The sequence below is a fragment of the Hyperolius riggenbachi genome, chromosome 9 (assembly GCF_040937935.1).
Source record: "Hyperolius riggenbachi isolate aHypRig1 chromosome 9, aHypRig1.pri, whole genome shotgun sequence".
NCBI lineage: Eukaryota > Metazoa > Chordata > Amphibia > Anura > Hyperoliidae > Hyperolius > Hyperolius riggenbachi.
This window is the reverse complement of record NC_090654.1, coordinates 202,488,228-202,513,505: the sequence shown is the minus strand read 5'-3', so window position 1 is coordinate 202,513,505 and position 25,278 is coordinate 202,488,228. Positions and strand designations below refer to the sequence as shown.

The 25,278-nt window shown below is 41.7% G+C and overlaps 1 protein-coding gene and 1 long non-coding RNA gene across 6 annotated transcripts in view; one reads left to right on the top strand and one right to left on the bottom strand.

Moving 5' to 3' along the window:
* The window catches only part of NOVA1 (NOVA alternative splicing regulator 1), a 153,272-nt gene extending 139,698 nt beyond the window's left edge, over positions 1 to 13,574 (bottom strand). Inside the window, exons 1-3 of one of the 4 annotated variants that reach the window (XM_068253888.1) lie at positions 12,994 to 13,078; positions 12,031 to 12,902; positions 10,080 to 10,223 (exon numbers count right to left, since the gene is read on the bottom strand). In XM_068253888.1, the coding sequence (XP_068109989.1) occupies positions 10,080 to 10,223; positions 12,031 to 12,166 (280 nt within the window). In that variant the 5' untranslated portion in view covers positions 12,167 to 12,902; positions 12,994 to 13,078. Of the gene's footprint in view, positions 1 to 10,079; positions 10,224 to 11,039; positions 11,146 to 11,199; positions 11,302 to 12,030; positions 12,903 to 12,993 lie in introns of those variants that run through there. The other 3 variants (XM_068253890.1, XM_068253891.1, XM_068253889.1) reach the window with 3 other exon arrangements.
* Positions 13,575 to 15,852: 2,278 nt separating this feature from the next.
* On the top strand, positions 15,853 to 24,957 carry LOC137531826 (uncharacterized). Of its 2 annotated transcripts, XR_011023778.1 has the most exons (4): positions 15,853 to 15,931; positions 16,020 to 16,085; positions 17,447 to 17,573; positions 24,857 to 24,957. It is a non-coding gene; the product is annotated as an uncharacterized lncRNA (long non-coding RNA). The 2 variants fall into 2 exon arrangements; XR_011023777.1 differs by having other exon boundaries at positions 15,864 to 16,085.
* Positions 24,958 to 25,278: the final 321 nt, after the last annotated feature.

Sequence of the window (25,278 nt, the reverse complement as noted above, 5' to 3'; positions counted from 1 at the left end):
ATATCGGCATTCAAACTAAGTACATTATTGTAAATGACGGTAAGCCAACAAGTAGCCAATGGCCAACAAGTAGCACTCACTTGCAAATACATAAACCAGAATGCACCAAACTACGCAAAGCCAAGAAACACCAGACCTTCTCTGCTGGAGTAGTTGTTTACACCGCTAACAAACAGTAAGAGCAGGAATGCTGGTAGCAGTCTGGGGAAAGCAAGGGTCAATTGCTAATTGCCATGTTATACAGATTAGGCACATTGCACAGTGGAGAGACTGTCTTCCTGTGAAACTCCACCCCCTACATATTTGGGATGCTACATTCTTGCTTTTGCCGCTAACAGGTTAACTTGCCATAGATGAATCAAAACGAATTGTGGTTATGTTGCCAAGGGTTACAGTAGCATGGTACCCACTGAGCCCGGATGCTGATACTATAAATATTACAGGCCAGATGAGTAGTATCTAACAATACATTTTTACTTCCTGCATTGAATATTTGATAACCTGAATGCTTAACATTTGACACATGACATAATCATTCCATTCTCCGTTCATTCATGTCATGCAAAATATTTTGTACATCTTGTCAGTATCTTGTGGCTAGATGTTTTGTTCTGTCTATAATTATGACAGAATGAACCGCACACGATGAAATGGCATTGATTTGCCCAGATGTAAAGAGTCTCTTTCAATTTCTTTCTTTTTTTTCTTTAAATTGTGGTATGCAGACTTACGTAAGCTATTAAAATAAGCCGAAAGAAAACATCTGCAGAGTACAGTGAAGTAAAATAACTTGTATTAAACACTTACATGAAAATTATTAATTGCTAGGAGGATTACTCTGGCTCTTTGCCATGATTGTATTTAGGTCAATCATGTTCGAGTGTTTCAACTGAAATGCTTATACGCAACTCTATTTTTTTCTCCCAACAAAAATCCAATTAAATGGAGACTTGGGTGTGTAAATATCTATATATGTGCCTACATCTATCAATATTACATCAAGCCTTTGATTTTCTTGGCAGTTAAGTGCATAAAAGCGAATATTATTTTTTGTGTATTCATATCACTCACCGTACACACTCGCACTATGGTGTGACATATTTTGCTTTTTCAGTGACTATTTTTCACTTTAATATCTATTTTTGTATTCTCACTTATATCATCATAACTTTGTGCAAAAAAAAAAAAAAAAAAATGGGGTACTGTCTTCAGCAAGAAATGCATTTTCCTTCTGTGATTCTGATCCTATTTTAAATTACTATGGTCCTGAGGAAGTAAACAAGATTGTTTCACGAAACACATCAAAGATATATGTATAGATTGTATGCTCACAAGGGCAGGGCTCTCTCACCCTTTTGTGTCTTGCAATTTGTTACACATTTTATTCATCCTGTTACTTTTGCCACTGTAATTAACAATTGTGTATTTTGTTTATTTGTGTATACCATTGTCTGTATTACGTACCCCATGTTTATTTCTAACTTTGTACAGCGCCACGGAATATGTTTATAATAATATATATTTTTTAATCACTTACTTATAAGCGATAGCGTACTGGTAAGGCTGCTGCCTTTGATGCAGGGTTTGAGCCTTTGACCAGGGTTTGAATCCCAGCTCAAGCCAGTGCGTAAAGCAGTAAGGAGTATTTGGGCAAGGTTACCTAATGATCCTGGTCACCCATGGCTTTGCAATATGAAAGTTCTGTGTCTTGTCTATAAATCACTGGTTTAGTAGGTTTCCCTTAGAGCAGTGTTTGTTGAGTACACAACTATTGTGAATAATGTCATCACTTGTACCCCCGACACATACCGGTATATATTTGTTGGGCGTCCTCAACATGTATTTATCAATGCTTTTCAAACATTCATTTTTCATTCTTTTAATGGGCTAGAATACCTATCCCGGGTTGTTTATATATGGTTTATTATTTTGTTATCCCCGGACTCGCTGTAATAGACTTACTATGACAAGTTCAAGTTCCCGCAGAACCCAGCCCAAATAATCCCAGAAGTATGCATACCATGGCCTATACGCAATTCACTTTTTCTCCAAAATTTTCTCCTAGGTGATATTTTTAAACTTGTTAATAAAATGCCTTTTAACCTCCTGAACGTTACGCTGCTCAGGAGGTTTTGTTACTTTTTGCCAGATTTTTTAATTAATGTGGCAAATGGCCATAAACCCTAAAGCTAGCACTAGGCTAGCTAGAAGAAGTCTCCGGCACCCCCCGATCCCCGCCACTCCCCTGTTTATACATTACCCAGCCTGGATCCAGCGATTGGCGCAGCCTCCCCGGACAGCTCCGGTCTTCACTATGGGGAGGATCGCAGATGACGTCATGACGTCGCCGACGTCATGACGTCATGCGCAAACCCGATCCTCCCTAAAGAGAGACCGGAGCTGTGCCGGGAGGCTGCGCGATCGCTGGATCTAGGGGGGTAACGTATAAACGGGGGGATTGCGGGGGATCCAGGGGTGCTGGAGACTGTACTAGCTAGCCTAGTGCTAGCTAGAGGATTTACAGCCATTTGCCACATTTATTTATTTATGGGGGACTCCTGGGGCCACAGAGCGGTATGCCCGACACAGTGTCAGACATACCGCTAAGGACATTAAGCCACCAGAAAGTAAGAAAATACTCAAATTAATTTAGGTAGTACCTTTTCCCCTAATTTTCAGGATTTTTTTTTGTTGAAAAGTGCTGGAAAATTATTTTAAATAGAAGATGAAAAATTATCTCCTAGGAGAAAACTCAGGAGGAAAATTGAATTGCATATTGGCCCATGTGTTGAGAACCTAGGCCTTAGACAATCTGATTTGTGGGCCTGGTCCATTTAGTTTGGCCTATCTAATCTTCAGGACGCTAATATACTAATATCGACATTCTGGACGTATTACGTGTCAAATACATGTTACAACCCACCAAGAGTTAATGCACGTCTTCTTACTGTACATCTAACACCCTCTAAGGTCACCCCATCCTAATGGACAATTGTTCTAACTCTCTATTTCCGTCAGTTCTTGGGATGCGGGCGTTTCCCATTATAGTTATAATTTTTCTATAAAAAATGCACCCATGAACTGCAATTTTTAAATATATTTTGTAAAGCTGCACATCAAACGTCTCTATTTCCTGTACTATTGGCCGTCGTTTTAAAACATCTAAATCAACAAATGTTACTGTTGTCTGATTGCTCTATTTTCTTGAAGGCAACAGTCTATCCTCGTAGGATACTAAGCATGTCTGTTAAAATATGCCTATTATACAAGCAACCCGTTGCCATAAACTCCTCTATGCATTCTGCTGTCATCTAGTGCTTCGGTTCTTCATACTGCAGGAGCAGAGCTTGAGGAGTGCAAAACATGCGCACATATGCAGGGAGTGATCTGTATGAGGTCATAGAATGAGGGCAGGGAAGGAATTTTAAATTTCATGCTACCGATCCGCTCTAAAGCAAAGATCAGCTTTACCGCAGCACACATTTCTTTTTTTTTTATAGTTTTTGGACGCAGTTAGAGTTTGATGGTTCGGCATTCTGCCGTAAACTGCTTAGGAGACGAGCGATGGCTCCATTGTCTGCATCACACACAGAAACAGTAGTAAAATGTTCCATTTAATGTGAGGCTGAGTAAAAATCGAGGTTATTTAGGAGCCAAATAATTAGAGGGATCAACACAGCACAAAATACAGAGGGAGAAAAAAATTAAAAAGAAACAGTGCGATGACAATTCCCTGCACTGCATTACCGCAGATTGAGCAAGGTGTGTTTGGGGATTGAAGGACACAACTGTTTTGGCTTCGAAGGACACAACTGTTTTGACTTCAAATATTAAGATTACCCATAAAAATATTTTATACTGTATAGACGGTAGAGAAAAGCAAGGTGCTGTATCTGCTGTCTTGACATAGCGAATAGGAGCCAGTCCTGACAGCTACTCCCTGCTTTATCAACCTGTCTATGGCAAAGCTCTTCTGTTCTCTGTTGACTGCTGGCTAAAGCTCAGACAGATGCATATAGTCATAGGAGGGCTCGAATAAATAGCTGAGACCGAATCAGACTTTCCCTAAACCTCCCACGTCAAGGGTAAGAACACTGGTGATTTCCTGCCAGAGCTGGCACAAGAGATGGACAAAGCTGGCACGCTGGTCTCACCACCAGAGGCAAACAACGAATGCTCTGCTGTGCAGCACCAGCTGTATCCGCAGCCAAGCATCATTTTCGGGTAAATTGTAAACTATAGGAACAGCAGACCTCCCCCCTTTTTTTTTCTCCATTGATGAAAGCAGCTGAGGGAACTTGTGATGAAAATCTATGAGGGTGAGCCTGGAGAGGAGCAAAATGAGCCTCTGCACCACTGAGCTTATCTTGGCTAATAACTGCCTGCATGTAGCAACATCTCTGGAGCAAAGTAATTGTGTGACACGCTTCAGTAGATCTTTTTTATATCTCTGGATATCGCTTTTCATTCGGATAACGGCTGGTCAGCTCACACCACAAGCGCTGGGCAGCCAGTAGCGCAGGATCAACTACAGCTGAAATGTGGAGAATGCGGTTTTGTAGGGATAAATAGGTCTGGGTAGACAGAGGAAGGCCAAAAAGCCTTGCTGCATCGCTTATGTATGTGCCACCGGTTAGTCCGCTGTGGCTAATGCATCCACAGGTTATGATGAGGCTCAGAAAGAGATATGACACAGAAAAATATTCACGTCTTCAAATGCTTGTAATAAAGGACCTGTGGATACATAGGCCTGATGGGACTCCATGAGGATTGCTAAGCGCGTACCTCAGAATTTTTCTTAATTCCCTTTTTTTTCCCTTGGCCTCACCTCCCCTTAAAGCAAACCTGAACTGAAAATGAAAGGTCAAAATAAACATACACATGCCATACTTACCTCCCGTGTAGTCTCCTCATCAATCTCTTTCTCCTCTCCCGCATCCTGTTTGTCTACTCTGATCAATGGAATTTTCCGTCCTCCAATGTGAAAATGGCCATTACCCCATAACAGCTTCCCTATCAGCACACTGTTAAACTGTAATATCGCCCATTTGGGCCATAGGGAAACATGGACACTCCCTTGCTCATCAGTTGTCCTTTCAGTTATAACTGACAGCACCTGATATATAACTGACAGCAACTGATATATTTCAGTTCTGACAAAATGTTGTCAGAACTGGAAGGAATCGTAAGAAGATGGTGAGCTTCAGAGAGGTACGTATGGCGAGGTAAGTATGTAATAATGATATGCTGGTACATCATGTGTTTATTATAAATAATTTTACTGGGTTCAGGTTCACTTTAATATCTACATAGCCTTGATGGTTTCCCCACTGGATTCCCAATAAATCGGACTTCACAAACCTCAAACTACATGTTCAACTGCAGCCCCTTTGTGTGCAAATGGCAAATAGTTACAAAAAGTTTCCAATGGTCGATAACATGATCATTATTAAAACACTCAAAAGAACAAATGAGGCAACACACTGTAGGCTTTTGAAAAAAAAATGCTTGCACTGTACTGACAGCACACTACATGTTACAGTCTCATATGACCTTCCTCAGGTGTACCCTTCATTATTAAATATCTGTTTCCTTCTTTTGTAGTGCTTGGCTCACTGAAAATATACAGCTATAATACACTATAAAATTGAGTAAATAACATTGATCAAGTAACGCTTCGGTAAAGAACTGTTAACATTGGCATCGTTGAGGAGACTGAAAAATGGTGCTTTGACGAGACGATGCTCAATGGTGGTTTATTCTTATAAATAAAAGTCACTAATTAGTAGCCTGAGACTTGAGGCTCGAACACTGCAACCTGCGGAATTCTTGCTGTAACAGTATAGATGATGCAGAGCCATGTTTATTCATGCTTGTTCTGCGGATTTCTCGCCTTTTGATATAAGAATATAGTTATTGTAGTGGTGATTTCCTAATAGAATTGTTTTATTTTTCTTTTATGCAACAGGTTTCGGTTCAAGGCATTCACCTTTGCTTCAATCAGGTTAAAATTTCTTATCAGTCTTCTTTTTAGAACCTTTTAGAGGTCAATGGACATGTTATAGACAGCAACAGCAAAAACATTGAATGAAAGGAGCACCCACCTATAGCCAGACTGCTCTCAAGAAATTCATTTCAATAATGGTCATTATCCTGTATAACAATTTGTTTAAAAATGATAGACAGCAGAAATATTTAGACATAAGGTATTACATTTTTACATAACTTAAGTGCAGCTAAATAATGCCTAGGCATGCGGTCTTAAAATGCCCCTCAGAAATGGCATTACAACATGGGGAGATGCTGCAGTGCTAGCTGCAGGCAGAGTCACAGCACTGGAATGCAGATTGGTTAGTAAAATATACCTTGTGATCTGGATAGGTGGCGTTATATCAAGGCTTTAGCAGGGCTTACTGTGATGGAGCACAGAAGTGGGGAGATATTGAAATATGCAAATGATACCAAATCGTACATTACGTCTTCCTTTACTTCCATAAGTCCACCTACTGAAGCACTGCAAATGGAATGCAACACAGAAGGCACCTAGCAGTGATCTCAATCAGGTTTGCTGTGCAAGTACTCACTGCTGTGGTAGACTGGTGTACACATTGCTAGGAAGGATAATAGCAATATTAAAAATTAGTACCCCCCCCCCCCCCCCCTCCGAGGTCTGAGATTGAGCAAGGAAACGGTTGAGAATGGGCAGAAATCGAAAATTTGCAGGATCTGCATGTGAAAAGCGGATACAGGCTTGCCCTAAAGGATGGCAGCCAAAGGTGACTCGAGCAAGTACTGTCTCAATACAGTACAGTGATATGCAAATAACCAACGTTTGTTCTTTTTTGGCAAACTTTTATCCTTCATAGGTCGCAAAATCAAATGATGAAAATACCAATTGAATCCATTTTAATTTTAATATAACACTACAAAATGTAAAAATAAATAAATAATATAAATACATATACAAGGTACCACATATAATATATACCGTATATCAAACAGCATCGCCAGCCTCTATTATCTAAATGATCCATTTGGTCAGTAAAGAAAACAAGAGTGCCAGGAATATTAAACAACGTAAAGCAGGAAAATGTCCAGGGACAATGGGGTTAAGTTGGAAACCCCACCAGCTGTCACCGCGAGGAGACACACACAGTGACATAATTCCATTCCACATTGTCTAAGTAATAACATAGTGCGAGACATCCATGTAAAAACAACATACACACTTGTATGTATACACGTCCTCTAATAGCATGTGGTGAAAACATTCCCTAGCCACTTAAACAGGGTTTCGGAACAGATTTTTGGGTGGTTTCCCTTCTGCCCCAGGCCTTATTAATTAGACTTTCCTGGACTTAACTGAAAAGCAGATTCATCCTACATAATGCAATTCAGCAAAAATAAAAAAATGAATAGAATAGGCTGACTAAAAGAACAACACAAGCTAAAATACAACTCTACTAAAATTTTGAGAAGATTATGTTTACGTGGAATGGTCAAAAAAGGGATTGAGTACTCCAATTAAAGTCAAGACTCAAACCACAATCAAGTACCCCAGGACAGCATAAAGGTATTTGTGTATAACCACACAACAAACACAACATAACAAAATCACCAAAGTAGAAGGTGCATAATAAAATTAATCTGGAACTTAGCCTTCTCCAACCATCAACAGGTCAATAGCAGATGTCACTATTTATTTTTTTCCACCTGCTATTTTTTTTTTTTTTTTTTTTTGAGGCCTAACGCTTACGTCAGAAGGTAAATCACTGAAAAAAGGGTTGTCTACTTAATTAATGAATCAGATAACTTGTTGTTGAAAATGTTTTCTTGCGCTACTGTTCTTGCTCATTATGATGTTCTGCTACTTTTATTATTACTTCTTGATATATATATTTATTTTTCATGGAACCCCACAGCTTTTTGGAAGCCATGGCACAGTTTGAGTCCTCCTAGCAGCAGAAAGACCTGAAGAAATATGTCAAACATGTTCAGAACAAGAAAATCGAATTTCTTTCAAACGGCTGTAATCATAAAAAAGAAACAAAAAAAAGCTACTGCACATCACTGGAGACCAACAGAACATTTACATGTAAAAATATAGCAGCTAATACAGGCACAACACACACACAGCTTTGACACACACACTCTACTGCATGCGCCTCAACACCGAGCCTCAGAACCAGCCCTTCGCCAATACCAAGTGGAAGGCTGTTATTGGCAGAACAAAGCGGCGGTTAATTAGTAATTTGGGGCTATCTTTTCTAAACAACGGTTTCCTATAATATCTCACCACATCTAATACAAACTCATGTATAATGCAAGAAATGCTATTTCATTTTCAGCTGTTAAACAGCAAATTCAATTTGGCTGAGCGGTTGCCTGCCAGATATATTACCTTATTAAATTTGAGCTTTATCCCCCCTCCACCCCCCATGTTATTTGTCTTATCTGACTATGCAGTAAATTCCAATCCTTGCTATCGTTTGATTCCGAAAAATAGAAATATATATATATATATATATATATATATATATATATATCCCTGATCAAATAAATTTGCATATTCCCGATCTAGCTACCCATTTATCTGACTCTCTGTCTAATCCATCACCCTTCTAATCTACCTAATCTATCTACAGCATGATTTGGCCATACGTACGGGTTTAGGCAACCAGGTGTGGAGACCGCCATCACATGGAGTCACATAGAGCACAGAGGCTCCTGTGACTGTATAAATGAAATCTGTACACTAACGCCACAGATGGAACCTCATACCACTTGCCTGTTACCCACACTAGTAGCATCAGTACAAGTAAGGCTCACACAACACTTACAAATGGGTAAAGGAAATAAAAAGGCGAACATAACTCAAAACAGCAAATATGCAGCTAGAGGACACAAGTGTTTTTTCAAGTACAAGCTCTCCCAAATCTTCCACCAATAGGGCATCATAAGCAGACAGGGGCTCATTGTAGCAACTGCTGTGTGCACCGCACTGACGGTGGCTTGCTCGATACAATGTTTTGTCAAGAAGCGAATGAACACTAAACATTTGCATATATTTATCAAATTTTTTTTTATTTGCAAACACCACCAGCTAATTCGGTCAAAACAGACTCCCTTGCATGCCATTCATTTGCATGACGTTTCCTAGAAAAGATATGGAATCGACTGTCCCAGATGAAACCTTGACGTGAAACAAAGGCTCTTAATGACATAGTGAGGGCTGATGTCATGACAAGCAGTTTTGATTTTACATGTAGGTTCTCCACAGATGACTGACGGCCTTGGGTATTACTGCAGTCTTCTTTTGGCGTTCTGAGTGGGGTAATCTTTGAAGAGGGAACATCTAATTAGCGAACTGACCTTTCGCACTACTGTATTCTTGCAGGGTGACACCATAGCTTTAGCAGCTGATTACAATCACTGTCTTCATACATGAATTCTACAGTCACATGTGCCTTTCACAGACTCGAGGGCTGTGCGTAAAGCACATACACCAACAACAAGTTCCAATTGCCCAAGATTTCTCCAGGCAGAGTCTTTGGCTGTTGTTTTACACTGTCATGTGTTATGCGCTTTATGTCATTTTATATATGTACTACATGCATATATATGGCTATGGTGAGTTCCACTGGAAAATACAACATGACAACCGCAGTAGTGACGTCCTGTGAGTTAGACAGAACTGAAATCTCACAAGGATTGTGGAGCTGTGTGACTGCTGCAGGCTAATTTCTCCTGCAAAGCCACCTTGCCTAGACAACCATCTTATTTTGCGCCCCTCTACTCTCCCCATGTACCAAAATGATGAAACCACTAGGGAGCAACCTGACAAAAATGTGACGTGCCACTACTACTAAGAAGCACACCGTGTGCAACAGAACTGCAAGCAAGGTCGCCTTGTCTAAGCCAAGTAGCTAAATAAAGATAAAACAAGGGCGAAAAACGGTTAGGCGGCGATCGTAACTGCGCATTCCATTCTTATCAACCCAGATGCAATTATTCACAGATACGTATACAAGCTATCCCTCAACAGGCTTGTTACACACTGGTACAAGTAGACTCCTTACCTGGGTAGAAGTCTTTGGATTTGGACAGCTTTATTGTCGCTCCCGTCTCTTTCTGTAGCTGGACGATGGTCTGCCCACCCTTTCCTATGATAGATCCGGCTGCATAACTAGGAATGAGGACCTTCAAGAAAAACTGGCCGTCTTCTGTTGAGGGGGGAAAGAAAAGAGAAAAAAACAGAAGATAAATCAACAGTTAGTGCATGGCAAGAACACAAACGAGAAATGAGACATATTGGTATCAGGTAGTCACAGTTCAATGTACAAAGCGTAAAAAACAGAATGAAACCTATTCTACCTTGCGTTTTCCGCTAGTCGTTAAGATAATTCCCTATAACGCCGCTTTGGGGTACTAATTTTTTTTAAAGAGTGTTTAAAATAAAAGTTCAGACTGCAGTCATTGGCACAAAACACATTGGGATGGCTTAGCAATGAGAAAACAGAATGGTACATGAACACACACGTATGGATGAAGCATCTGACAAGCCAAAGTATTAAGAAATGTGTACTAGGAATGCACCCATGCAAAATCTCACCTCCGAACAGCATGTTTAATTTGTAAGCATTAAGCAGTTGCCAAGAAAAGGGGAAAAAAAAAGTGTATGTGGAATGACTTCCACTCTAATCCCAATGTATTTCCTTAGCTTCCTTCAATCTCTCATGATCCTCCTTTAAGCTTATTAATTAAAGCAGTTTAAGAAGATTTCTCTCCCTTATTTCAAACTGATCTAAAGCTTAATTCGCCGGTTATCTTCTGTAGGCACAGGTCACCAAATCGCATCCCACATAAGCAATACGTAAAATTAAAGCAACGAAAAAAATACGAACATATGGAAAAAATGAGAAAAAAAAAAACTAGAGAAAAGAAATCACAAATGAAAGAGAAAATGCCCTGCTGAATGAAATGATTGAAAATGCTGCATGTTTGTTCATTTTGTGTTTAATATATAACAAGTCACTGACTTTGCATAACCTCAACATGTTCCAGTAAATATATATCCCTGTACAGTTTATGATAAAAGTGCAGGTCCATGTGTGAATCCTGTGTTGGGAGCATACATCCAAGCCAAGAAAAAAAAAAAAACAACTGATCTTCCTTCAATTCCTCAGCAAATGCATTCACCTCTGCATCGTTGCATTGTTATGCCTCCAATAGAAATGGACGTGGAGATGCTGGGACACATCACCAGGATGCAGAAGAAGCACCCCCCCAGCTCCTGAGAGCAGAGCTTCTCTCTCTCTCTCTCTCTCTCTTTCCCCCCCTCCCCCAAGCTCACAATTAATGATTGGGGGATAAAAAAAAAAAGGCACACGGTATTACTCCAAAAATCCGGACGCTCGGGAAAGGGTAGGTTTGTCTTGCTAAATAAAAGGATGCCCAGAAACAATGAGAAAGGGACCGAGAGGTGCAGTCATTGATGTGCAGCTGACTGGTCTGGTCCCTGCCTCCTCCATGCATCTTCCAGCACTGGGATTTAACCTGTTCCTGTCTGGAGGGCTGCAAATGATGCCAGCTCTCGCATCCCCTCAGTCAGTAATGCAATGATTCACGGCTTAAACCCTTACATCAGCCACCCATACCACCACAGCATCCACTGTAAACACACAAGGACATGCATATTAAAAGGCAGGTGCCCCCTTCCCAGGCCATGTCTGCGCCCTGAAAGCATAAAAGGGGGGTGTATGGATGTGGCACCTTAACAGAAAGCCTCTCGCAATGAAAGCATAAGACAGGTTGAGGACGTGAGCAATAAAAATCCACAATAATAACAGAAGAAGACGCCATTTTGACCACAGCTTACAATGAACATGCTTGGTTGAGCAGCACCCTGCAATCTGACACAGCCCCCTAATATAGTGCATGCATTGGGGGTATGTACAGGGCCGAGACGGTGTGAATGTGACTCAATACATGTATCCCACCCCCTAGCAGAATAGCAGCAAGTGCACTCACCTCCAGTGTTGGTCCTCTTCGTGCTTCCAGACTCCGGGGGTGCTTCTAGGGGTCTCTTCCTTGAATCTGGGGGGTCTAGATCTATGGGGACTCCACTGTGAGTCCCGTTCTGCTGGATGGGTGCTGCCGCCATCATGTTGGTAGGCTGCAGCAGGCTGTGAGCACAGGGGGGGGGAAACTAGGGGGGGCACAGGCTGAAGCAGGAGGGGAGTGAGGGGGGTACCCCACTACCTGCACTGCAAGCACTGCAAAGGGGAGCCCCCTGGTGCACCTCCAAAAAGTACAGACACAGCAATACAAGGAAGCAGGGAAACAGACAGAGAAGAGCAGCCAAAAATAAATAAATAAAAGACAAGCCAGGAGGGGGAGGAAAGGGATGGAGAGAGAGAGAGAAAGAGAGAGAGAGAGAAAAGAGGGGGAGGAGTGCAGAATGGTGGGGGTGGCAAGGAGAGTGTGCAGGGAAAAAGAAGAAGGGGGTGATAGAGAAGGATTGGGGGAATGAGAGAAAGATAAAGGAGGGAGGGAAGCAGAGAGGTAGCAAGCAGAAAATAAAGCAGGATGGCAGAGATGGAGAACAGCAGAGAAGGGGGGAGGGTGCAGAGTGATGGGGAGGGAAGGGGTGTGTGGTGGAGGAAGGGGATGAAGAAGGGCTGAGGAGGAAAGAAAAGGAGCAGACAGCGAGATGTGTATGTGTGTGAGAGAGGAGCGTTGCTGATTGCAGCCTCTGACTTGTTTCCTTGCTTTCTCTCCTCCTCCTCCTCTCTCTTTTGTTTCCTAATAATCCCCCTGCCTGCTGCTCACACTGGATCTCTTGTGGCTGCTGCTTTCAGTTCTCCAGCGCTCTGTCCTCTGCTGGCTGGGGTCTGAAGTGTCTGTGTGTATATATATATATATATGAAAGGATGCTGCAGCACATCCCTAGCCCTGCATCCCACACAAAGCCTCTCTGCTACCTACACCTACCTATATAGGTCAACCTCGGTAGCATGGGCTCCGGCTTCTCCTGGCATTCTCCAGCTCTCCGTGACATGCTCGTTTAACTCATAGCATGCCGGGCGCTCCTTCTGGCTGCCTGCAAACAGATAGAGACGCACATTATTAACTGCTTCACTGCCAGCTGTCTGGAGTCTTCACATTTAAAGTGCCCGTTCACAATACAATTTAGCCAACAACGCTCCAATTGATGAGATCGTATGGTTTTGATAATGCCAATAGCTCACAAATGATTGCTTTATCGATCGATAGACTGATCGATCTGTTTTTCAGATAGATGCTGTATATAATTATCAGATGATCATTTTTATCCTATTTATGGGCCCGATTGCTGGTATCCCTCACTTCCCAATTTTCAGTTTGGAAGAGGTGATCATTTGTTAAAATTGTATGGTTATTGATTTTCAGCCATGTTTTTGCGATGCTGCATGTTGCGATTTTTCAGATGTGATTCTTCATTTGTTTCGATTGCGCAGATATGAGAGTTTTTGGAATGCGATTTTCCCGTGCATAGTGACGTTAATTTACATGATACTGTGTCTAATCAGCTTCAGATCAGTTGTGATTTATGCATGACAAATGCAATTTTTCTGCGTTTCCATTGACTTGTACGCAAATCGCATCCCCCTCCCAAAGGGCTATTTTTGTTTCTGCAGAAAAATTGCATCTGAAAAATCGCACTGTGATGCCGTTAACTTGCATTAGATGTGCGGGAAGCGCAAATTCGCAAAAATAAAATATGCACATGGATTATGTTATGTGTGGAAAAGTGCCTAAAGCAGATGGATGCAGGGTAGTAAACTGCATTTCATTTCTTCCGGCATCAATTCTGTACTCTGCAAAAGTGTGTATTTAACGATACATGTAATATTTATTTAGGAAGATGTTTACGGCAAGGCTTTTCCGGACGCACATAAGAATCAGCGGCAAAAAAGTAAATATGAAATAAAGTCATAATGACTTAAAGTGACTCTGATGCGAGCTTTAAAAAAACCCCAAAAAACTTAAATATACCTATTTAGGGCCCTTTTTCACTAGCAGGCGAAATTGCCTGCATTTGCAATCTCGCAAGCTGCAAATATCGCGCATAGCATTCAGGAACGGTGTGCGATCACAAAGAGGATGCACAAGCCGGCACACTAGTGGGAAATGTAAATCGCGGTGTGCTAGCAAACTGCAAAGCAGCTGCAATCCACTTTCTGAAGGAGATTGCAGTTAAAGTGGACCCAAACTAAAAATACAAGATTTCAGAAATAAAATCTATTTTCTAAATTATAATAATAAATAGCAGCCTTTTTTCAGCTGCATGATGACAAATATAAAATATTTTACATTTATTGGAGAAACCACTCCCTTCCTTTCATATTGCCGGCAAATAATCCGGCAAACTGGTGGAGTAGATGGTGTCCAGCAAAGGAGGAATTGCTAATGGCTGCCACCTGTATAACCCTAGTAATGCAAAGAGTAGGGTGAAAAACATGCACTGAAATGCTCATAGGCTTGAAGGAGTGTTTATTTATCTTTGTATGTGTCAGAGCGGTGCAACTAAATATTTTGAATAAAAAAAAATGTTTGGTTTGGGTCCGCTTTAATGGAAAAGGGAACCTAAAGGGAACCCAAGATGGGCAGATGGGACATAGAGGCATGTTCTCTGCCTCATGACATGTCTCTGTGTCCCCACACCGCTGCTCTCTGCCCCCCTACCGCCGCGCTATAGCCCCCCGAGATTATCAACAATATTTGTCGCTATCTCAGAGGTGAACACAGGGAGAGGTATTCCCTGTTCAAAACACCCTTCATGGGCATTCCTGCAGGGTTTCCAGAGCTGCCATTGGGCAGCTCTCCCTGGCCACGCCCCCTGCATCTCCTCGCCCCTTGCATGCTGCGAGGGACACACTGTCTCTCCTTGCAGCGTCGTGACCTATAGGTCACGAAAGTGAAAGTGGGCCATTGTGGCCCACGGGAGCTGTGGGGAAAGGCGTTGTTTTCGGCTACCTGATCCACTGAGCCCCCGGATCAGGTAGCCTACTTTTTTTTTTAGCCCACCTCAGGCTCTCTTTAAAAAGAATCTGAATTTTTTGTCTCCCAGTATTTCAGGGGATAAATACCTAGTGCTTCTGCAGAGATGCAGCAAATCAGTTTGTATCTTAATGCTGAAGATGACTGATTAATAAAAAGAGAAAAAAAAACACTTCAGACTCTAAGGGAAGGCTCTGGAGCCTTCCTGGTCCTCTCTCCGTCCCCACGTTCCCCCGCTGTCATCCCGTTGAAAACCTTCAAGTTGATTAAGTTGTTGGCCCTCCTTGGGCAGCCTTTGGAGGTACTTGTGTCCACTAGCACTTCCAAGGACGAGTGCATCCGTACTGCGCACGCGCGAGTCTGCTCTGGTGTATGCGCAGTACGGATGCACCATCTTTGGAAACACTTAAGGGAACATGGAGACAGAGAGAGGACTGAAAAAGGCTCCATAGGATCCAGGGCCTTCCCCATACAAAGGTATCTAACTTTTTGAAAAAAAAATGCTTCAAGTTTGCTTTGAAGAGGACTTCTGATTGGTTGCTGTTGGGCTTATTAAACCACTGATGGTCTTGTACAAACAGCAGAAATGCAATTTCTACACATCTTATATAATAAAACCCCTGTGTCCCTGGCAGTCCCTGCGTCCTCCTATGTCCCTGTGTCTGTACTTTCAGACCTGACAGTTTGCTGTCTGTGAACCTCATTGCATTGTGGGAAATAACAGCTTTTTCCAACTGCCAAGCAAGCAACATCTCCCTGTGTTCAGACAGCGGTGGGGGAAGGGCGGGCAGAATGCTTGTGTGTGCAGGGGGGGGGTTAGCGGCCATGGCCTAGCGCCTGATTTTTAACAGGCGGGCCTTTTTGCTAGCTATTTATAAGAAGAGTACAGGTGAGAAAGCCAGTATTATACATAGGGCTTTATTTATTACTAAGTATTTATATAGGGCTGACTACCTATGTATGTTACTGTTTCTCAGAGGAAAAGCTAATCCACTCCACAGTCATAATCCAAGGTCCCTATCATGGTCTAGGCCAATTTTGAGGTAAGGGGAGACCATTAACTTACAAGTATGTTTTTGGGATGTGGGAGGAAACTAGATTACATGGATGAAATACACAAGAACAGAGAGAACATACCAATTCCATGCAGATGGTGTCCTGGCCCAAATCTGAGTTTGGGGTCCAAGTCTTGCAAAGAAAGAGTGCTAGCCACTGCAAAACCCCCAGGTAATCAGCAGATCACAAGATAACTGCCCTTAGGGCTAGTTTACACTCAAAATGTAAACCACAATCGTGATTTAGTCGCGTTTTGCATTGTGATACCTGCTCAACAGAACAAGAATCAAATCGCGATCACCCCCATCATGCAGCACGTTTGCGATGTGCAAATCGCAAACACTGCAGTGAGAATGATCCCATAGGAATGCATTAGCAACAGCGCTTCGCTGATTGCCAGTGATGGCCATTACCCCATAACAGCTTCCTGGTCAGCACACTGTTAAACTGTAATATCACCCACGTGAGCCATAGGGAAACAAGGACATTACCTTTCACATCAGTTGTCCTTTCACTTATAACTGATAGCAAATTATATACAACTGACAGCAACTGATATATTTAAGTTCTGACAAAATCTTGGCAGAACTGAAAGGAATTGTTGTAAGAAGAAAATGCTGAGCTTCTGCGAGGAACTGACGGCGAGGTAAGTATGTAATATTCATTTGCAGGTACATCATGTGTTTATTTTAAATAATTTTACTCACTTCAGGTTCTCTTTAAATAAATTCACCTGTAGAATATCTTTTATACACTTGTATTCGACAGAAGTAGAGACACCCTTCAAAGTCGTGATGCAAAGCTGTATGCAGTACATAGTAGTCGAAGGTTGATATGATGTTGTATTCCACTATGTACATTAAACTATATAACATATGTGTTTGTTGCTTTGGGTTGATAAACAGTAGAGTTTCTGGGGCTGTGTTATTCAATTAAATTGTTAATGCCTATATTGATATTCTGAACGCGGAAATTGTGATAACTTTGTATTGGTGTAAACTCAGGAGTATTTTAAATGTTGTTTTGTTATCTCATTTACTGGCATAGTAAAGTAATTGTTTTCATATTTTATTATTAACACATATGATTGCCTTATGCAATAACTTGCAATAGTATTGTTCTGAGGCCAATTACCATCACTGTAGAAATATCTTGTGAAGGACTTTAACAATATAAATGCTATTTTAATGTTATTCACACATATCTTAAAGGCTGTATAGTCTACGATGCTTGTTACTAGACAATGCTATACACATACATTTATGTTTGTGTGACTGGCCGCCTATTTAACCTCGACTGACTGGCTGCTATCCTTGCAAGTGAGTCTGACAAGATACACATGTCACAGGTCCCATGAGAATATCACCTGTACAGCAAGTCAGAGTTTGTGATGAAGCCTCTGAACTGAGGCTGGTCCTCTTGGACTACAAATAAACTGAACCCACTTTATTTGATCCCGATATGAAGAAATACAGGTAAGTAAGTATTTATAATGTTGAGGGTAAGATCATGAGAGGTTAGAATTGGGGGGGAGGAGGGCTTAGGTCAGGAATTGTTTAAGGGCTTCGGTACATGGATGTATGTTTGCACTCGATCTCCATCAGGAATGCTCACAGGATGCTCTCACGAGTAATTACTCATGATTCAAATGAGGTTTAATTGGAGCTGGTGTGCAGCGGGGATACAAGGGGTAATTTACCCATAATTCCGCGGTCCGCCCTGCGTTCCAAAGAGTTTCCACGCGTCCTGTTGGTCGTGTTGCAAGCCTCACACCGGCGCACTTAGGCTTGCAACGCGACCAATAAGACGCGTGCAAGCTCTTTGGAACGCAGGGCGGATGGTGGAATTATGGGTAAATAACCCCTTTGTATCCCCGCTGCACCCCTGCGCCAATAAACCCTCATTTGAATCACGAGTGATTCATCCACAGCTATGAAAACCTTGTTCTTTTGGGGGTAAGCCTCTACAGGACACCAATGAGCTAGCTGAATTTTAATTTCTCTTTTTTTTTTAGGCCTTAAACGGGTTTGGGTGACATCCATTTGCTTTGCATTTTCTTTTTTTTTTTCTTCAGTTTTGGCAAGTGTAGGGAACGGATAAAATCTGCTTTTGTTTTCTGGTAGCAGTAAAGGCTTGTACCGTGCTAGCCATCAGTAAAAGCAGGACGTTTTGAATAGGGATGATACCATTTATTGGCTAACTTAACCATTTTCTGGCCACCTATAGGCGGCGGAAAGTGGACACGTGTGTGCACATACGTGTGTGTGCGTGTATGCGCCCCACCTGCCCCCCAGGGCACCGGCGGGTGTATTCCAATCGTGTCTTCTGCAAAACAAATAGTTCTAAAACATCTGATTTGCACTAAAAAGTGAAAAAAAAAAAAAAGACATGATAACTTTCTGTTCTAATATCTTGCCAGCATACAGGAATTTAGTCTGAGGAAAGCTTTTAAATGGCATCTTCCTGATTCAAAACTTCTTGATCTTATCTTTCTATGCCCCGTTGCACAACTTGTAGTTGACTTTCTGCCCTTGTGACAGCTGGCATGGAGACACAGGGACAGTTGGATGTCATAATGTTATAGTTTTCACAGAGAGTATTAGGGTGATTTTCCAGCAGGGACACCCGTTCTAGTGACAGCTATTACCTGTGTAAAACGCCATATTGCTTTGCAGCAACTAAATATTTCCAGACTAAACTGTAAGCTCAAGTTCCCTTACCTATGTTTATCCTACTTACCTGTCTTTTTTGTTTTTGGGTGTTTATAAATAAATGCAGGAAAGTTAAAGGGAAGGTCCAAGCAAAAAAAAAAAAAATGAGTTTCACTTACCTGGGGCTTCTACCAGCCCCATGCAGCCATCCTGTGCCCTCGTAGTCACTCATTGCTGCTCCAGTCCCCCGCTGGCAGCTTTCTGACCTCGGAGGTCAGGGCCCAATTGCGTACATTTTTACACATTCCCGCTAGTGCAGGAACATTAACACATACATTTTTACGCGTTAGTGGTGCAACGCATACATTTTTGTTCCTGCACTAGCTGGAATGCGTAAAAATGTATGTAATGTGGCCCTGACCTCCGAGGTCAAAAAGCTGCCAGCGGGGGACTGGAGCAGCAGTGAGTGACTACGAGGGCACAGGATGGCTACATGGAGCTGGTAGAAGCCCCAGGTAAGTGAAACTCATTTTTTTTTTTTGCTTGGACCTTCCCTTTAAAGGAAAAAAAAACACATACCTTCAGTAAAAATCATTTTCAATTATGGCTCTTTGCTTTTGTCCAAAATGGGAGTGGCCTATCTAAAAAAATGGTGCTGGCCCTGTTCCTTCCCTAACGTGACCACATTCCTAGCCATTCCCATCAGCCCACATGATTCAGCGCTGCATAACATGTTGACAGTGCTGCATAATATTTTGGCGCTTTTTAAATAAAATAGATAAATAAAACAAAATAAATGATCTCCATTCTCTGGATTGGTGCAGACTCAAGTTTGGGGTTCATGGGCCAACATACTGCCAGCATTAGTGTTTGCCATGTGTGATGACATCACACGCTTACCACAGAGCACGATCTGAGACACGAGGAACTGAAGTAAGGCCCTGAAGAGAAAAATATTGCGGGCATCTTGTTGGGGAGGATAGTAAGACTGCTCTGATGCCTCCTTTCTAGCCTTTGGTAGCGATTATGTATATATATTAAGCACTAAATAAGTTATTTTCCTGGAGTATAACTCACCCCCCAAATGTCCTTCTTTCTGCACAATAAATAAGCTGCACAAAGCAGGAACCCTTACTACTTATTTTGTATGCCTACGCTGAATGAATGGCAACTAGAAATTTAATTCTGGAAATTTAGTTTGGACACTGGCTAATACCAATAGTAGAATCAGAAAAGTTTCCAATATTCTACTATTACTTACCTAATCTTCTTCTCACACTAACCCTCCCTCAACCTAATTCAAACAGTAACCTACCCTGCCATCAATATCTGCGTCACAATCTCTGCCGCCAAAGTGTCCCTCCGCTGCCATCTCCACCACCCTCCGCCGTTATTCCTCTCTGGCAAATATTGTTTAGAAGCTGCACCTTCGGCATTTAAATTATACACTGGATGCCTCTATAATCAGAATTATCATTACGGTCTATGTAGTGCCCAAATTACCAGGTGCCCGGAGGAGCCCAAATTAGCAGTTTACACACCTCCTAACTTTTTGAGATAGAAAGGGGGACACTTTATGACACACCCAGTACACCTCTAACCACTCGCCCACCACACCCCTTGTCACACTTGCTACAAATAATTTATAAGTAAAAGGCGTGGTTTTATAAATCAAACCACACTGGTTATATTGTTAGTTTTCCTACATATTAACAGTAAAGTAAGAAATATCAATTTAAAGGCTAAGAATAAAGTCAATTAAACACTTCCGTATGGCGGTGATTGAAATCTATGCCCTTTTTTGATGCTTTTATTCCTGCCAGGGCATAGATTTCACATCACCGCCGCCGCGCATTCTCGTTGCGCCTGCAGATCTCATCGCTGTCTCCCCGCCGCAGCTCACTCGCCCTGCCGTCTCTATGACGGCAAGGCCTTGTGAGTCGGTCATGAGTTGTTTTCATTGGCTCCTGGTTCGCCACAAAATCAGCCATACAGAGTCCCCTGATGATGATCCATTTGTGAAAAGGAAAATATTTCTCATGGGAAAAGGGGTATCAGCTACTGATTAGAATGAAGTTCATTTTATTTTTACGGTTTCTCTTTAAGTGGTTAAACATATCTTTTCAGTATAAAAATACAAATATTTACATAGGCCTGTACATCAGTCCTGAAAGAGGGACAAATGAGGAAGAACGAAGAACTGAGAGGGATTTGGTTCCCAAAGAAGCACTGTCCTTTCAAAAAAAATGTTCAGGTGGGAGCTATAAGTATACACATATACCGGGGGTTCTCAAACTGGGTGCCAGGGTCATACTACAGGGCACATTGCGTTTTACACATCGATGTACAAATGCATCTTCTTTTACGCAAAGGCGTCTGCATTTGATGTTCTGAAAGAAGCCTAAAGAGATTGCTTATCAACAAGAATGGAGTTTCACTTTAACAGAATGCTGGCACAGTAATGGCTTTCTGCATTCTAACAGACGCGAATAGAGAGCACTGACAAAGCACTGCATGTGTGTTTTGCTGCTGTATTGTGCTGCAGACAATCAGAGCTCATGTACTTGCCAGACCGTCACACCATAGCTACACGCTGCAGTCAGACCTGTGCTGATGACTGTAGCCTTAGCAACAAGGGACAGCCTAACCCTACGCAAACACAAGAGGCGGGGTTTCCCACAGAGCTCCAAGCTGGTGAAAGATCAGCACTATTACAGAAGGGATCCTTGGCATCCCCCTAGACGTGCAGGCTTCCCTTTCCCCTGTATTCAGTTACATGTAGGAAAACATTTGAATAAAACTGTAAGAAAACACAGATTATTTGGTTACCTTACCATCACCTACTCTGTCATTTTGAATTTAATTTTTTTTGTTGTATGAGGAATTCTGAGTGGCAAGCACAACTTTAGCTGTATATTGTTCTGAAGAGATAAATGATTATATCTTAAATGCCAACATATGATACAGTGCTGTACAATAAATAGGATAGGCAGATTACAAATTTGCATAAATAATGTGCACAAACAGGACTAGATTTGTCACTATTGCAGGCGGTAATTATAACTGGCCGGGTACCCCCGCAGCGATTTATCACGCCCAATGTAACAATAACTGTAACAGGAGCTAGGGTGGCCCGGTCTCGTGCCCACTGTAACAATGCCAAAGCCGCATGGTGATTGGCTGGCTGCACAGCACTTGCTAACTAACCAGGAAGCGGAGGAGACACAATCGCCTGAGCAGGTACTGTATAAGGCTTCTGGCTTCCTCTGTTCTTTCTGCATTGTTATATTAACCCATTCGCGTTCCGTCGTTTTCACTTGAGCAATGTTCACCTCCCATTCACTAGCCTATAACTTTATCACTACTTATCACAATGAACTGATCTATATCTTGTTTTTTCCGCCACCAATTAGGCTTTCTTTAGGGGGGTACATTTTGCTAAGTTCCACTTTACTGTAAATGCATTTTAACAGGAAGAATAAGAAAAAAACTGAAAAAAATCATTATTTCTCAGATTTCAGCCATTATAGTTTTAAAATAATACATGCCTCCATAATTAAAACTGGCGTATTGTATTTGCCCATATGTCCCGGTTATTACACCGTTAAAATTATGTCCCTATCACAATATATGGCGACAATATTTTATTTGGAAATAAAGATGCATTTTTTCGGTTTTTGCATCTATCACTATTTACAAGTTTAAAATAAAAAAAATATAGAAATATTTCATCTTTACATTGATATTTAAAAAGTTTAGACCCTTAGGTAAATATTTACATTTTTTTTTCATTGTAATGTTTTTTTTTTTTTATATTAAACATTTTATTTGGGTATTTTTGGGAGGGTGGGATGTATACAATAGATTTATAATGTAAATGTGTGTTTGAGTTTTATTTTTTTTACTTTTAGTTGTAGTTTTACTGTTTGGCCACAAGATGGCGGCCATGAGTTTGTTTACATGACGTCACTCTAAGCGTAACATACGCTTAGAGAGACGCATGGGGGATGCTACAGCCAGAAAAAGCGAAGCTTCCGAGAGAAGCTGTCGCTTTTTCAGTGGGGGAGAGGAATCAGTGATCGGGCACCATAGCCCGATTCACTGATTGTCTGGCTAACGAACCACGGCTGGGAGCGCGTGGGCACGCGCGCGATCGGCTGCGGGAGCGCGCATGGTTCCTGGACGTAGTTTCTACGTCCAGGAACTAAACTAGGTTAAGCTATGAGACTGCCCCTAGCACCGCCCCCTCCCCCCAGCTGGCGGGGGCTATTGTCACACCACTGAGTGACCAATTGACACTGACACCTTAGGGATGTGCCTAGCAGTAGATGGTTATTCCTGTCATGTTCCACTGCCTGCTGCATTGGAACATGACAGGAAGTCAAAAGTTACTTCAGTAGCTGGAAGCCTCTGAATAGTACAGAAGTTTCTCAGATCCCCGTACAGCTCACTGTGACCGGCCCACGCCATAGAAGAGTGCAGCCAGACTGGGCATGCACAAGTAAGGGCGGGGCATGCCAAGTAGAGCAAAGCCACTTTTGCACTGCTTTTTTTCCTGCATGAAGGCTTCACTCTACTGGCAGTGCATGGCGTTTACTGTCAAATGCGCAATCTGGATATGCCTTTTCACGCCTGCATTCGCGACCATAAAAACCTTTTAAAAGGAGATGGACCCGGACAATTTAGGGACAGAAGGAAGCACAAAAGAGAAAAACAGGAGCCAATAGAGCAATATGTCAAAGCATCAGGTAATGATCTACGTAAAGAGACTTACTGGTACTCACACTTTTCAGGTAGCAAGCAGATTGCAACCACCAATTGGGCAATCTGCTTGCTACCTGGTGGAACTGCTTTGATATGAGTAGGTCCTCACTGGTTGCACTCCTGGTTATGAGCCAAGTCCCTGAGAAGAGACCGAGCTGATTAACACAAAAAACTGTAATGGAGTTGTAAATTATTATGGTAAGAGGGTGGAGGCATCCAACAATCTGAAACAATTAAAAACAGCTAAAATTCAAAGGCAGTGGTGAGACTCACCCCTCCTGAATAAAGAAATAAATAGCGACTTGTACCAGACTAGATGATTTATTATTTATACCAAACAACAAAGATGTGACGTGTTTTGTGGGGTTTACCCGCTTCCTCGGGCCAATGATACCCAAAAGCGTGTACCTAACAGTACAAATTACACATATGTAAATAGTAGTAGCAGTAGAGTATTGTGCCATGTTGGCCATCAATAAAAGCAAGAAGTTTTGAATCAGGATGACACCATTTATTAGCTAACTTAAAAGAATAAGAGTAAGCTTTCGGCTGTGTAGACTTCCTCAGACTTCAATCCTGTTTTTGTACATATGTAAATACGTCCCTGTTAGGGAGGCGCATATCATATATAAAATGAAACCATACAATTAAACAGTCCTGTCTTAGTTATGCAGGTATATTTTGTTGTTTTACAGTCACAGAGTCTTTTAAACATTGTATTATACAATCTTAGGATATAATAGGCAGACCCAATGCTGCATTTAAGATATGATGCCCCATTACCCATATGTTATTTATTTATGCATAGTGCCCACTTCCCATATACTAATCATAGCGGTGTGCAGGCTTTTTCATCCAGGGTTCTTTGAGTACTCTGCAGGGGTTCCTTGGGGTTCCTTGGCACTTTTCCCCATCGTGTGGGAAGGACATTATAATTGGGGGTACTATAAAAAGAAGCACTAAATTGGGGGTCAGAATAATAATGAGCACATTAATAAAAAAAAAGCACTAGGATAAAGAGACATTATAATGAGTGGCAGTGTAATAGGGGTAGGGAAATAAACAGCCTCACATACTTTTAAAGACAATGCCTCTTGCAAAACAAATGTAGGGGTTCCTCAAGATTAAAAAATTGTTTGCAGGGGTTCCTTGAGATCCAAAAGTTATTTGCAGGGTTCCTCCAGGGTAAAACATTGAGAAAGGCTGGTGTAGTGTAAAACCATAATATGTCACATTATATGTTATTATATTGTGTTATATATATTTATTTTATGGTTGAGTTTTATATTTGATATGTGCCTTCCTAACAGTGACCTATTTACATATGCATTCTTTTTTGTTAGGTACTTGCCTTTGGATATCATTGACCTGAGGAAGCTGGTAAAGCCCACAAAACGTGTTGTGTTACCCTTGTTGTTTGGTATAAATAAATTGCCTAGATCAAGTCGCTATCGACTTTTTTCTTCTGGAGAGACAAGACAAATAACATTTATATCGCGCTTTTCTCCTGGCGGACTCAAAGCGCAAGAACTGCAGCCACTAGGGCGCGCTCTATAGGCAGTAGCAGTGTTAGGGAGACCTGCCTAAGGTCTCCTACTGAATAGGTGCTGGCTTACTGAACAGGCAGAGCCGAGATTCGAACCCTGGTCTCCTGTGTCAGAGGCAGAGCCTTAACCATTACACCATCCAGCCACTCGTGAGTCTCACCACTGCCTCTCCATCTTAAGCTGTTTTTAATTGTTTTATATCATTGGGCATCTCCACC